This window comes from Cyprinus carpio, chromosome A8 (genome assembly GCF_018340385.1).
Source record: "Cyprinus carpio isolate SPL01 chromosome A8, ASM1834038v1, whole genome shotgun sequence".
NCBI classification, from domain to species: domain Eukaryota; kingdom Metazoa; phylum Chordata; class Actinopteri; order Cypriniformes; family Cyprinidae; genus Cyprinus; species Cyprinus carpio.
The window spans coordinates 22,531,345-22,545,530 of NC_056579.1; the positions used below are offsets into that span (position 1 = coordinate 22,531,345).

Consider the following 14,186-nt stretch of genomic DNA (forward strand, 5'->3'; position numbering starts at 1 on the left):
TTGCAGCCAATGGCGCAGTCCCCCGCTCACCCCTCACTTTAGAGAAGCTACGGTGGCGGACACAGGTAAAGATGTCATCGGTAAAGACAGCAGAGAGTAATGAGATTTCATTACAAAGGTAAATCAAGCAATTATATTTACTTAATTATTCAATAAATCGATGGTGAATCGATGGGCTACTGTACAAACATGGTGGTGACTTCCATGTAAGGGGACCTGGACGTGTGTAGACAGAAATGACTCAATCTAAGGTAATAAAAACATAACGGTTCATTAAGTAAGGTCTTTATAGACCTCGGAAAAGATAGTTTTGTATATTATATTGCATTTCTGTAAATAGATTGTTGTAAATATTACACATTACACCTTAAACTGCGAATTAAAAGGCTGAGAGAGATAGACTTAGTCTTTTCAGAAATTTGTGCACGAACAATTGGTATCTATTTCTTTCCCTCACAGCTTTGTTTTCATTTCTGTCAAAAATTAAACATGGCATTTGTATATCCACAGTCCTATTTTCGTTTTTCCATTTTTAAATCATAAATACAGACTACTGCCACCTGCTGGTCTGGAGAGTTAATTCCTCTCATGCAGGCACAGAACGTACGTGCTAGTTGGCTGTTGGCTGTTGTTTTTGCTGTGTTCAAGTGCAACTTTTTGGCAGGTAACGTGAGGTTTTCATCGCCGCTTGTTCTTTGATGTCTGCTTGGTGTGTCATGGCCTTTAGAGTTTATACTATTGAGTATATATGTTTTAGTTGTGGGTTTCATCTAGAATTTGGGAGCTGGGATCTTACCTCTCCTGTCCAGCTGTGTCCCATAACTGCAGCACTGTTGGGACACCGTCCACCACCAAGGTTTTCATCTGAAAATCAACCCCTGCAAGGAAACAGACACAAAAGATTTCACAATCTCTGTGACAGTTAGAGATTATATTCAAGTGTTAGAAAAGACTTACCCAGTGTGGCACTAGTGTTGCCTTTGAACTCGTTCTTACAGAGGCGAAGGAGGAAACTAGACTTTCCCACTGCAGCGTCTCCCGCCAGCACAATCCTGTAAGCATTCTCTGATGGAGGCTGAGTCACTGCCAACACATCCTGCTCTCTCTGCACACACACACTTGGCCTTTAGAACTGAGATTTGTTTGAGTTCAGGATTTAGAAATGCTGTGGGTCAAATTTAAGGCTTTATGATACTTCTGGCAGGTGAATCCAGTACCTCTGTGAAGATGGCAGAGAGGCATTTCTTCCCTGAAGCTGTAACATCGCTTTTCTGAACAGGCTGTGAAGGAGTCCAGCTCAGAACCGATTCGCTGTCCGACCCGATCGCAGTCTCTTCTTGTATTTCCAGAACCTGTGAGAGCACACAGCTTACTTTAGTCTCCCTGATAAAGAAATGATAGCATGTTAAGTTCACTGAGAGATGCCTTTGAATTATTCATTACCTGTTCATATTTGACTTTTTTATTCTCAAGAAGCTTTTATTCTTCAGTGTAAAAAAAAAAATCATATTCATTATCTAAAAAAGTGATCAAATAATCACAACCGCACATAATAATTACATAATTACACCTAATTTTTTTTATTCATTACATGAGTTTTAGAACATTTTTATTGCTTGTCAGGGATGAATTTGGACCGTGTAAAGTGGTCCAGGAATGCGTAGTATTTTTCTTTACTTAGACTCTCTGCCCTTATGAAAAAGAATTACGCTTAATTACGCTAAATGTGCATTTATGGTGTATTTGTCATATTGTTAAATTAAAAGTTTAAATAAAATAATAAAAAAAATTCTATATAATTGTTTTAATCATCTTTTGTTCATTAAAGTACAAAAATTTTCCTTTGTTTTTATATTATTTTTACGTGACTAACATACTAAAGCACATGTAAAGTACTTGATTATAATTTGAATGTGTTGAATGTGCAAGTACTAATTTCAATGTCATCTTTATGAATAATAACAAATATAGTTAAATACATGACAACAAGTTTCAATAGCAATGAGATTAAAGTATATTTCAGTTGTCAGTACATTCAGCAGTACACATTTCAACAGACGATAGAATTGTCTGAAAACATTACATTCAATTCACACCTAAGAATATAATTGTAAAGTATATCATTTCCATAATAAGTGCTCTTTTTAAAAGTCTTTTTCACAAGGGTGTAAAATGTTCTAAATTAAATGATTAAATGAATGACATAACTGAAGAAATTTGTGTTTTTTTTTATTGTTTGGTTTGTTTTTCTGATATCATACCTCTGTCTCTGATGTGTCTCCAGACACAGTGGTATTGCTGTCCGCTGCTTGCTCAGGACTCAGACAGGAAGTTCTCTCATGCCCGTAATCGTAGCTGTTATTTGAGCGCAGGGTAGACATGCCGCTGTCCACGCAGCTTTCGGGAAGACTGTCTTCCTCACAGCTGCGTCTGCGCATGGGGTCGCACAGGGCCAGAGCCAGAGAATCACAGCTAGGTCTGCGCAGACCCTCCATCAGCCCCAACTGATCAAAGTCCTCATCCAAGCACGTGTTGCAGCACCTACGGAAGTGTTCAGTGGGTCAACATCACCGTTACTAGAAACTAGATTTGCATGTCCTGAAGGGAATAGTTGTGCATTAGTTTTAGGATTTAGTTCTGTATATAAATGAAAAGTCGGTTTGCTGACTGTCAGAGTCTTTGCCATGTAAAGGATGTTATCAAACCAATCATAATTCAGTTTGCAGATATTATAATGACCTCGTCACTGTCAATTTAGAATAGCAAACATTCTATCAATTGATTTTCTATATTTCGAACTTCTATATTAAATACAATATATTGGTTATACCATATTGATTATCAGGCGATGTGTGAGATTTATTTTTTATTTATTGTATTAGTCAGTGTAGTCAGTGTTAACCCTGATTTCTCATTTTCTTTTAGATGTTAAGTAAAATAACTGCTATGTTTAGTAAAATAACTAAAAAAATTTTTTAAAAAAATTGTACAAATGACAAAAACACAACAAATTTTCTAAAAACTGAAAACAAATTAAATTAATTTACACATTATTTTTTGAAAGACACTAATAATTTAATAATACTCATATGTAAATCACAAAATGAATACTCATTTTTTATACTGTACATGCAATGCTTAAAATCACCTAATTTTAGCACTTATGCTTTATTTGTACTGTATTTTGACAAAATAGTACAAAATTTAAATATTTACACATTTGTCAATTTCAGCCATAACATAAAAACTATTTTAGTTTGTTTTATTGGCTGGAATTTTAATATTGATGCATCAATTAAAAAAAAAAACAGACAGCAATAAAGCACAAGTAAAGATTTTAAATGGAGGCTGTATATTTGGGCTGAATTAATGCGGTAAACTACTAATGAAAAGAGTTTAGAAAGTGTGTTCAACATCCGCACATTTAGACCTCAACTCTTACCGATCAAAATAAGAGGAACAGACATTCTTTCTGGTGCTCATGTAAACTCCAGGTGAGATCCCGCCAACACGCTGTAAGAGAAAAAGATCACGTCTGTCCTAATGGATAAGCAGAAATGTAAACTCGAACCCTAATCCACACCTCTTAAAAGACACACGCAGCCATCAAAGTATAAGCCTGATCAGCAAACATTGCTCTCAAATAGCTTAATCCATTTTACAACAGCATCTAGAGTAAAGAAAGGCTCTGGACACAAGCGACTCTTACCTGCTTCTTCCTCTTGCTCTGACTGTTCTCCAGCGCCACACGCAGACTGTCATTACTGTCATGGAGCTTTCTGTTGGCTGCCCTGGACATGAAGAACAGCAGAAACATCATTTTGCAAAGTAGCAGCTTCATTTTACTCTGATGCAGTCAACACCTTCAGAAAGTCAAGATCTTACAAGCTGGAAGGATAGATGGATGGATACACTGCGTGTCTCTTAAAATAGGCTTTCACACTTATATGTAGCTGTGATTAATTGTTGTATTGGTTTTGGTTACATGCTAGAAGTTGAAAGATCTCACAGATACAGAAGGAGTGACAACCATCTGTGTAAGACCAGTATATTAACACTGATCAGAGAGGAGCACAAGGCATCTGCTAACTTTTTCATGTTAATCTCTGGAAAACTGTACAATTTCATCCCATTATCATTCTCTGAAATGACAGGTTTCATGAGTAGGTTAATGGTCAGGCCACATGGTTAAATGTTTTTAAAAAAAATGCATTAAAAAGTTTCAGAAAAGAAAATTGGTTTAAAGAAAGCCAATTGTGAGATATAAAGTTGCAAATATAAAAAAGCAAACCCTACTTATAATTTTAGCTTCTGCTGTGTTGCCTAAAATTAAAGCACACATTTTTTCACATCCAGAAGTGGTAATCTAAAATATTAATCAATAAATAATAAATGTAATTAATTTTTTGTAGAATACTTTCTGAATATGATTCATTGTAACATTCAACGTAAACTGGGAAATGTATGTAGTTACTGGAGATCACTGAGATCAGACCTATTTTATAAAAAAAAAAAAAAAAAAATTTGAACGGAGATGCAATAAGAAATTAAATGCGGAATTGATTATATTTAAAGATGCTTGGGATTAAAATTGGAAGACATGTAAATATTGAATTAATTCTCCTCAGTTTTTGACCTTAATAAGTCTCAAAGTTCCCTGTAAGTGCATCTGGCTGCTGGACTCCATCTCGGGTTTGAATGTGTGTTTTGATTTGTTTTTCTGATTTTTCAAACAACCCGCAAAGTGAATCTATCTCAAAATGGCTTAGAAGTGGCATTAAATAAAAAACAAACTATTTGAAGGCATATTTGGTGTTAGCATGAAGAGTCTCTACATTAGCAGTGGTTTCATGAAGTGCTGTGTGTGTTCAACTCACTGAAGCACCTCGATCTGTCTCTCCAGGTTCCCTCTCTCCTCGGAGAAGCACTTCATAAGAGCCTCATCTCTGTACAAACACACAGATCGACATATTTAGGATGAACCTAAACATTAACCTTAGGATTAACCTTAACATATAGGACCAAGGTATCTAAAATATGGTTATGGCAAATAAGGCATTAACATGTGCTTAACAAGTACTAAAACACAGCCAATATTCTTGTAATATGCATGATAATAAGCAACAAGTTAATAGTCAGAATTGGTCCCTATACTAAAGTGTTAAATATTTGCGAAACCAGTATTGGTTCCTATACTAAACACTCACACACAGGTAAACTGCACTCTGTTTTGTAGTGACTAAGCGACAAGGTTCAGACATTCCTGTGCAGTTTGTGACGCGTGAGACCAGGATATCCTGCTTTGATGATGTCAGCACTGCAAACACTCACAAAACCGGTTTACAGCTGCTCACAGCCATCATGCAGCGAAATTACAATGTTATTGACATCATGCATCCAGCTGGGAGTCAGAAGAGACAGTCTGGGTTACTTCAGAGTACATATTTGATGGGCTTTAGAGAAATTCCTGGTCTGAAGATCTGAATCCCAAGGGTTATCACATATTCATCAATAACTAAGTCCACTCACACACCACACACACACACACACAACACACACACACACACACACTCACACACACTTACACCGTACCGTTCAAAGTTGATGCTTTGGTCTGTGAGATAACTCTTAAGGGAGTCCAGCTCACTCTGCAAGAACGCAATGTTAGTGTGGGACTCCAAAAGCTCCTGTTTCAACTTCTGGTTTTGCTGAAAGAGGGATACAAGACAAAAACACACAATATAATATCATGCACAATTTCAATGGTCTACAGATTCAGAAAGGAGCCATACCAGCAATAGCTCGTTGTTCTGTCGTTTCAGTGCTGAGGTTTCCTCTTTGAGGCTGATACTCCTGTTTTGGTTTTCGATCTAAAATAATAAAAAATATATATTTTTAAAAATAGCGCTTTATACAATACAAATTCAAAGCAGCTTCACAGTAATAAACAAGAAAATAACCAACCTGGTCACATAAAAATACGTACTTCTGTGTACTTTTTGTGCAACACTGTTTTTACGTACCTTTCTGCATGTTTTGCCACAGTTTCAAAGACAAATGTCTACTGAGTGGCGCTAAAACACTTGTTCAATTTTTGAACCCTGGCACGCTTTTATTATGTTGCTTCTGGTACGTACTGCGGCGGTTCAGAATTCAAATATCCGTGGACTGTAGCTAAACGTTGATGATCTATTGTGTTGGAAATATGCCCAAAACCAAACCCAACCCTAAATCTACCTGATAGTGTTAACAAATGCAAAACTGATATAAAAACGCATTTGTTGATGCAACCGTGCCATTTCAACTTCCTTATATGCAGATTGGAACTTTTTGCCAATCCGTAGTTTGACTGTATTTAGTTCAGGATGTATTCGAATCTGAGCTCAATAATTGTCTATAATATGTGTGTTAATAAATCAGTGATATAGCGTATGAAAACCCATAGATATGAAGCTGGATATGTGCGATGCTAACGTTCAAAAGCATCAGTTTTAAAATCTCCCAGCATATTAATATGGTCATAACATGATATTCTTCGAGTAATTGTGTGAAAATTACGCTTTATTAATCAAAACTCTGTAGATTTGTGTGAAAAGGAATAAAAGGTGTTGGAGTTTTACTGCCTCTAGTGTTCATTTCTTTTGGAAACTGCAATGATGTACTTAATGGTACAGTACATATTTCGCGTCTCGCTAAAAAGTACCCCAGGTACATTTATGCTGTGAGACCAGGTAGAAAATAACAGTGTTAAAGTTGCAAAATTCATCAGTTCTGAAATTTTTTTTTATTTGAGCTGTAAAGAAGCTTTACGGAAAATAATAGTGTCATTATTCAGCCTTAATTTAGTTCAGTGTTCAATTTAGTTCAATTAGCGTCAATTTTGCAAGTTCATCAATTATCAAATAAATCAGTTCAACTATAGAGCTCTATAGAAGACATTTTAGCTCGTCAATACAAGTTTTGTTCTCATCCGACAGTATGAGTGCAGTCAAATCAATAATATTACTGAATATTAATTGTTTTTTAAATCCCATCCCAATCCAACCCCATCTAAACCAACATTTATATCTATAAATCTATATATGCTCATTGTTATAATAATTCAGAAGCAGTCAGTCACCATCTGCAGAGTCTGTATCTTCTGCTGAAGTTCACATATCTGAGACTCGTACTGGTGTTTCATGCTGCTCAGAGTCGCCTCAGCCTTTTTAGACTCCTATAAAAGAATACACTGGTGTTTACATTATAAATCTTGACATTTTATACCATTTATAAAACAAATAAAGGACTAAAAATGGTAAAATCATGAGTGAAAACTGAAAGAAAAAAAATATAATGATAAAAATAATGTAAAAATTCAAATTTTTTGTGATAAGCTGAAATGATAACTACATGGTTGCAAAAATTGATTTTTTTTTAAATATATAAAATATTAAAATGAGACTCCTAAAAAGCTTTGTGCAGAAGTTTAAAACAGAGATACTTAATAAAGCATTAAATCAAGACAATTAAGTTAACTAAAGGTTTAGAAATATCAGTGCCTTGAACAGGTGTTGTTGAACAAACAGTCAGTTCATTTCACATTACATAACGTGACAAGTCTTGGAACACGGGTCTGAGATAAGGAACAGGGTAAGAAATAAGAGCAAATGCAGGACTGTCCAAGACTGTCTGCACTAAAATGTGATGTCACAGATAAATTTAGCCTTGAATGTGATCCAAGACACACGCATGATTGGCTGGATCCCAGATCACAGCAAACACCTGTGCCAGTTCACTTACAGCTGCCTATATCAACTCCTAACTCACAATAAACAGAGCGCTGTATCTATAGAAACAATATAAATACAAGCACTGAAGTAATATATAATCAATTACAGTTTTCAGCCTTGATTACAGTGACACTGAAAAAGAAAATACTTCTGAACTGAGGGACGCCGGCAAAAACAAACAAACAAAAACATTAAAATATTTGGTATTTCATATCAGCACAGTCCTTCGAGATAAACATGCACTACAACTCATACTTAAAAAGGTGACGTTTATTTCATTTATTATTTTAAGGGAGTTTTAATTTATTTTAAGAATAATAAAGTTTCAGCATATTGCATCTAACTGGATTTCTTAATGAATTGTCAAATAATTTTAAGTCATTTTGTTATAAATGTCTTATTGTGTGTTTGATCACAAATTTTTTTTTTTAAATAATATTATGTAATCGTAATAGTGTTGCACAGTAACAGTAGCACTGAACATGATGAATAATGATTTATCTTTATGGTAAAGAGCCCTAAGATCTATAACGCACCTGTTCTATAAAATAAACATTTTGCATACTTCATTTATATGCAGTTTATGAGCTCCAGATGTTCAATACATGACAGAATATCAAGTGCTGTTACAGTCATTTATGACGGACAGTATTTACATTGCAAATTGCTTCTCTTAATGATGGGTCATGGGTGGGTAATTTGGGTACCTCTTCTGCCCTAACTGAAAGTGAAATGAGATTTCAATGTGGGCAGAGATACTGCGTCATGTTTTCAAGTAAAAAAAAAATTAAAATAATAAAAATCTAAACATGCATAAAACAAGAAAAATAAATGAGAGAATATATCTAGAATTAAGTTTTTTTTTTTTTTTTTTTTTTTTTTGGATTTTTGGTGAATTTGTAAAAATAAAATAAGGAAAATATTAAATAAGTTTTTTTTATAATAAATAAAAATAAACATAGATACATATGCAAACACACACACACACACACACACACACACACACATTTTCAAGTAAATGTATCTTTTTTATGAATATATGTATATTACTCCTGATGTTAAATTAGGCAGATCTTGTGTTTGTCTCCTGACCTGTAGACGTGTGTTTCTCTCCACGGTGTGGATGCGGTGATCCATCTCTTCCTCCATCTCACTCAGCTGTATAGCCGTCTGATGATCCTGAGCTATAAAAAAGCAGCAGAAGAAAAAATGGTGGTCGTATATTATGCAGTAATACACAATTCTCTTACTTTCTTCCACTGAACAAAAAACAGAAGAATGTTTTCTTGAAGAATGTTGGTAACCAAACACTTTTTGACTCCCATTGTATGGACAGAAAAAAAATATCCACAGAAGAAAGTCAGTCATACAGGTTTGGATCACAATATATGATAATATAGCACTATTTGAATGGGATTAGTTTTACAAGGGTAGAGTAAGGTAATGTAATTTTACCACAGCACATCTGTAATATTAATGGCCAATTCGCACAGGATAAGAAATCTCAGTTACAGAAGTTTCATGCCTCTAACAAGTGCTTTCAACCTTCTTTTTGATTTGAATGCTATGCGTCGTTTTATGCAGAAAACACTTGAGGTTTGCCACAGACTTGTCGCTCCGCCTAGAATGCAACTGAATGCTTCTTCCAGCGCCTCCAAAGTTTCCTGAACCTGGAAGAGCACAAGGCCGGCTGTGCAGAAAGTCTGTTTCTAAAATATGGAGCAATTCCAAATTTGCTCGGACAATCTGGCACTTCTGAATCAGAGCCCGTAAGTAAGTTTTATAATTTGCTATTGACTGTTCAATGCGGAATTCAGTGAAGTGTAGAGCAATGCATATTGTTTGTTGTTCTTATGATCACAAGTGCAGACAGAGATGGATTTATATTTACGGGCGTTACATTTCCGACACATGCTTGAGATGTTCGGCCAATCACAACGCACTGTGTCAGCTGGCCAATCAGAGCACACTGCGCTTTTTAAAGTATGGGCTTTGTAGAAACTGGCATGTTTTAAAAAGATTGTGCATAGAGGATCTGGAATAATGAACAGTATGTGAAAAATGCATTTTTTTAACAGCAAAGCATGCTAACATATTCTATTACACTCAATACACAAAATAATGAGCTTGGAAAATAGCAACCTTTAATGGCCCAGAAATCAACACACTGAGCTGAAGAAACTGTAAATGTAGCATCACATTTCATCTGCACAGAACCATAGCAAGTAGATTACTGTAGTCCATTACTAAATATCGAAAGATGTAGTTAGTAACATAATCTATTACTTTACACAAATTATGGCTAATATAATCAGAACACAGATTACTTTTAACCCAGCTCGTTATCACTTTGATTTGAATTGGACAATTTTGCACCATATTGATATAAAGTGCATCAGGGTTTCCCAAAACGGGGTTTGTGGAAAAAAAAACTGCAGGGAGTTTGTAAATCGATGAAGCTAATTAATGAAATCTTTAAACATGATCAATTTAAATAATAATAATAATAATAATAATAATAATAATATTAACATAAAACCAATCAAAATAATTTGTTAATATGCTGCTTAATAACCTGTCTGTTCAATTCAACAGAACACTTATATAAGTGATTTTGTAGTTGATAAAAAAAAAAAAAAAAAAAATTGATTAGGAAGAAATTTAATTTAAAAGTAATTTTGTAATCTATCAATAAAAAAAAGTACCTGTAGTCTGATATGAGTATTGTAAGGAATCTGATTACATACTTGTACGGATTATGAGTATTTTAAAAAGTAATGTAATCTAATTACAAGTACTTGTAAGGAATCTGATTACATAATCTAGATTACATGTAATTCTTGATACAAAGATGCTGCAAGGAATTTCTGAAGAAACCCCAAAGATTTGAACTCCACCCAGTTTCCAAACTCCTGCGTGGAAAGTATGGTGAAGAAAACATGGTGGCCACACGAGTATGTACAGTATGTATGTATGTGCATGAGTTTGTGTACCTCTTTACAGCAAGAGCCAGGTGTTCCATTTCTGTGTTCAGTATTCGGATCTCTTTGATGAAACTGAGAAGAACTCTTTCACACTGAGGGACGATTCTGGGCTCCGTCAAACTGATGTTCTGGTACAGAGTTGATACCTGGTCAATCCTACACACATAAAAACAACACCAAGCCATTAAAACACATCCATTGATGTTGATTAGAACAGAAACACGATTAAATAAAACAGGGTTCAGCTTAAGGACAATCAAGTGTTTACACACATCATTCAATCCAATGGAGTTTAGTACATCACTAAGACCTGAAAAAAATGGTGCCAGGTTGTGAATAACTGCATGTGTTTGAGCCTCATGACTTAGCTGATCTCTTTTATGAAGTAGCACTTGTGTCATCGAATGCTATGGCAGATGAATGAAATAAGAGAGGTATTGATAGTCTATGACTAATCAATGTTCTGTCGACTTGAGCGTGACGTGACAGTGATGTGTCTCATGTCAGGCCTCTGGCTAGAATCAACTCCACCGTCCTGTCATGAGATGCAATCAAACTTCATTTGAACGAGGACCAAACAAAAGCTAAAGGTCTCACGACCTGATGTATTAAAAAGTTGGGAAATGAAAACACATGGGGAGATTTCATGATTGAATGATCATCAAGAATATCCAGAACAAATAAAACATCCCAAGAAAGAAAGTCAGCAAAAACAAAGATTATTTCAACAATTTATTAGCATTTAGGAAAATCATTTCACATATTTCTGAAACTCTGTGTTTTTGGATATCTGTAGATCATGGATTATGGTGGTGTACCTGATCGGATATTTGCACAGACTGATAACCAGAACTAGGTCAGCTATATTTAGTTATTGTAATTCTGTATGCTGTAAATCTACCTTTTATTTTGAAATGTGATACTTTTTTTTTTTTTCTTTTTACTTGTCAGCCACACTGACCTTTCAACCTACGTTATGCAGATGTGTTCAAATATTTCAGTTCAGCATATTTGTCAAATACAGAACAGCTGCTTCCTCATCGTACACTTTTATAAATAAAGCATGAATAAACTTTCCATTAAATAGTGGAAAATGATCTTAATAACAATAATAAAATGTATCAATAATATTTTAAAACAAAAGTACAAATATAAATAATTGTTGATCTTTTATAATTATATTATTAACAAATAGTATTTTACTAAATGTATGTATGCATATATACTGTATATGTATGTGTGTATCTCTGTGTGTGTGTGTGTGTGTGTGTGTGTGTGTGTGTGTGTATATATAATTTTATTACTAATAAATAAGATTTTTTAACACATTTAAGCTTTGATAAACAGAATCATAATCAACTGGAATTTTATGAATATTCATAATGATTACAACTTTGTATGTTAAAACATTTGTGCGTTTGTGTGTGTGTTTTGTCCAAGTTTTGTCATATAAGAAGAAAATTTCCTATAAAAAGTTTAGAACTTCCTTTAAGAAATTTTCCATTATGATATTTTAAGGTCGAATCCAAATTACAATAGAAATTGCAATGGAAATCCCACAAAAAAATTATTATTCATTCCTTTTTTTAGATAATGAATGTCATTATTAAGAATTACTGCTTTCGTTAAAATTAGGGAGTTTTTAAACCTTAAAATGTCCTTTAAACTTAAATGTCCCTTATGGGATAATAGTCAGGAATATTATGAAAAGTCATATGTAATAATAATAATAATACTAATAACGTTTAACTTAGTTTTGTGTTATGCTGGGATCCTATCAAAGAATTCCCATTAGGTACTTTAAAGATAAATTTAAGTGAATTTTTAATTGGAGTTCTGTGCACATTTTGTTGACTGGGGTAAGCTGGCATCTTCTGCACAGACAGCCAGGTGTTTTACCTGGGGACGAGTTTGAGCTGATCCCCCAGGCGGGATTTAAAATCCTCCCAGGCGGCAGAGGAACTCTCCCCGGCGGCGGCGTGTTCGCTGCTCGTCTCCTCCTCGTCCCTCAACAAGTGTGACTCCTGAAACCCGTCCATGAACTCCTCCAGATTGATCGTGCCGTCTTTGTCGGTGTCAAGTCTGGAGAAAAGCGCGTCTATCTCGGTGGATCGCACGCGCACCTCGGCGCATATTCTGACGAACTCCCATTTCTCGATGCGTCCGGAGTGATCCGCGTCACAGGCGCGGAAGAGCTCGCGGAGTCTCTCCTTCTGCGCCTCAGACCCCATGACCGCTCCACACACTTATTATTCAGCAAACATCATGAGAGTGACTTTTAAACCGTGTTGACCTTGCGGTATCATGCTTACACTGGCTCCCTGAGTTCAGTGAGTGGAATAAACGCCCCTTACACAAACTGCGTTAAGTAAACAAGCTCCTATAACTGTTAAAGCGTTTAGTTTGCGGCGGCGCGTCACGAGGTGTTTACAAAATACTTCAAAAACACCTGAGAATAAAATATTCTTTACAGTACAAGAACACTCACGTTTAGCGTTCACTTAATTATTGGAAATCACACTTAAAGGCCCGCGACGCAATGTTACAGGCAGGGTCATTGCACAAGATCCCGGGCCCTATGCATAGGCAGTCCTGATGGGCCCCCATGATGGTTAATTTTATTTTACATTCATTTTATATGAAGTTCGCCATCTTTGTAACACCGTTTCCAATATTTTCGACATCTCTCAGTAGTCAACAGTTTACAAACTGATGTCCTTATTTTCTGGCAATAGGCAAATATTATATATTTAGGCTAGTTTGAATGTTATAATTAATAGTATGGCAAAATGGGCAACAAGGGAGCATATTTAGCTTCACTCAGTAAGGGACTATAGTTTGGGACCACTTGTTGGTTTGCAGTTGTTAATAAACTTGTACACATTAGTTTGCACAACAAGTGAAGAAAAAAAATGTTTGAATAATTTTTAAAACAGTATCTGGGTATCAGGGGTGAATGTTTGAGCTTGAAAATTTTTTAAAAATTACTTCAAATTGATGTTTAAAATAAAAAAGTGTATTTTTTTTTACATGATGTAAAAAGATGGTTCATCTAATATATCTGACATTTTCACTCTTATGTAATTTGTAGAAAATGTGCCTTTTATTTTTACATTAATATCATGTTTTTTTCCACAGCATGTTTTTCCACAGATGTCTTCAACCCAACTCATCAGACCTCATGAGCTGTTGAATCTTCAAGTGTCTGTCTAAAACCGCTTCAGTGATTTGGAGAACAGCGGGTTTGGATCATGAGACAAGCACACAACTAGGGAGGACCATCTGGGAGGAGGACCATCTGCATGGGTATATTCTGCAGTTATAATGGTGTGTAGAACATAATGAGAGCTGAGATCTTATTCTTCACTCTTGCTTTTGCTTTTATTAACTTGATGTTTTTCCTTTCATAATAAGGATTCCAAGAAGATTG

At 35.1% G+C, this 14,186-nt stretch overlaps 1 protein-coding gene across 1 annotated transcript in view; it reads right to left on the reverse strand.

Annotated features, from left to right (window-relative positions):
• LOC109064086 (ras and EF-hand domain-containing protein-like) overlaps positions 1-13,091 on the reverse strand; it is a 29,372-nt gene extending 16,281 nt beyond the window's left edge. Inside the window, exons 1-14 of the mRNA XM_042762827.1 lie at positions 12,656-13,091; positions 10,766-10,912; positions 9,236-9,237; positions 8,865-8,956; positions 7,121-7,216; positions 5,793-5,870; positions 5,593-5,708; positions 4,878-4,946; positions 3,710-3,791; positions 3,443-3,513; positions 2,262-2,541; positions 1,218-1,352; positions 958-1,105; positions 797-878 (exon numbers count right to left, since the gene is read on the reverse strand). Of these exons, the coding sequence (XP_042618761.1) occupies positions 797-878; positions 958-1,105; positions 1,218-1,352; positions 2,262-2,541; positions 3,443-3,513; positions 3,710-3,791; positions 4,878-4,946; positions 5,593-5,708; positions 5,793-5,870; positions 7,121-7,216; positions 8,865-8,956; positions 9,236-9,237; positions 10,766-10,912; positions 12,656-12,987 (1,730 nt within the window). The 5' untranslated portion in view covers positions 12,988-13,091. The remainder of the gene's footprint in view (positions 1-796; positions 879-957; positions 1,106-1,217; positions 1,353-2,261; positions 2,542-3,442; positions 3,514-3,709; positions 3,792-4,877; positions 4,947-5,592; positions 5,709-5,792; positions 5,871-7,120; positions 7,217-8,864; positions 8,957-9,235; positions 9,238-10,765; positions 10,913-12,655) is intronic.
• Positions 13,092-14,186: the final 1,095 nt, after the last annotated feature.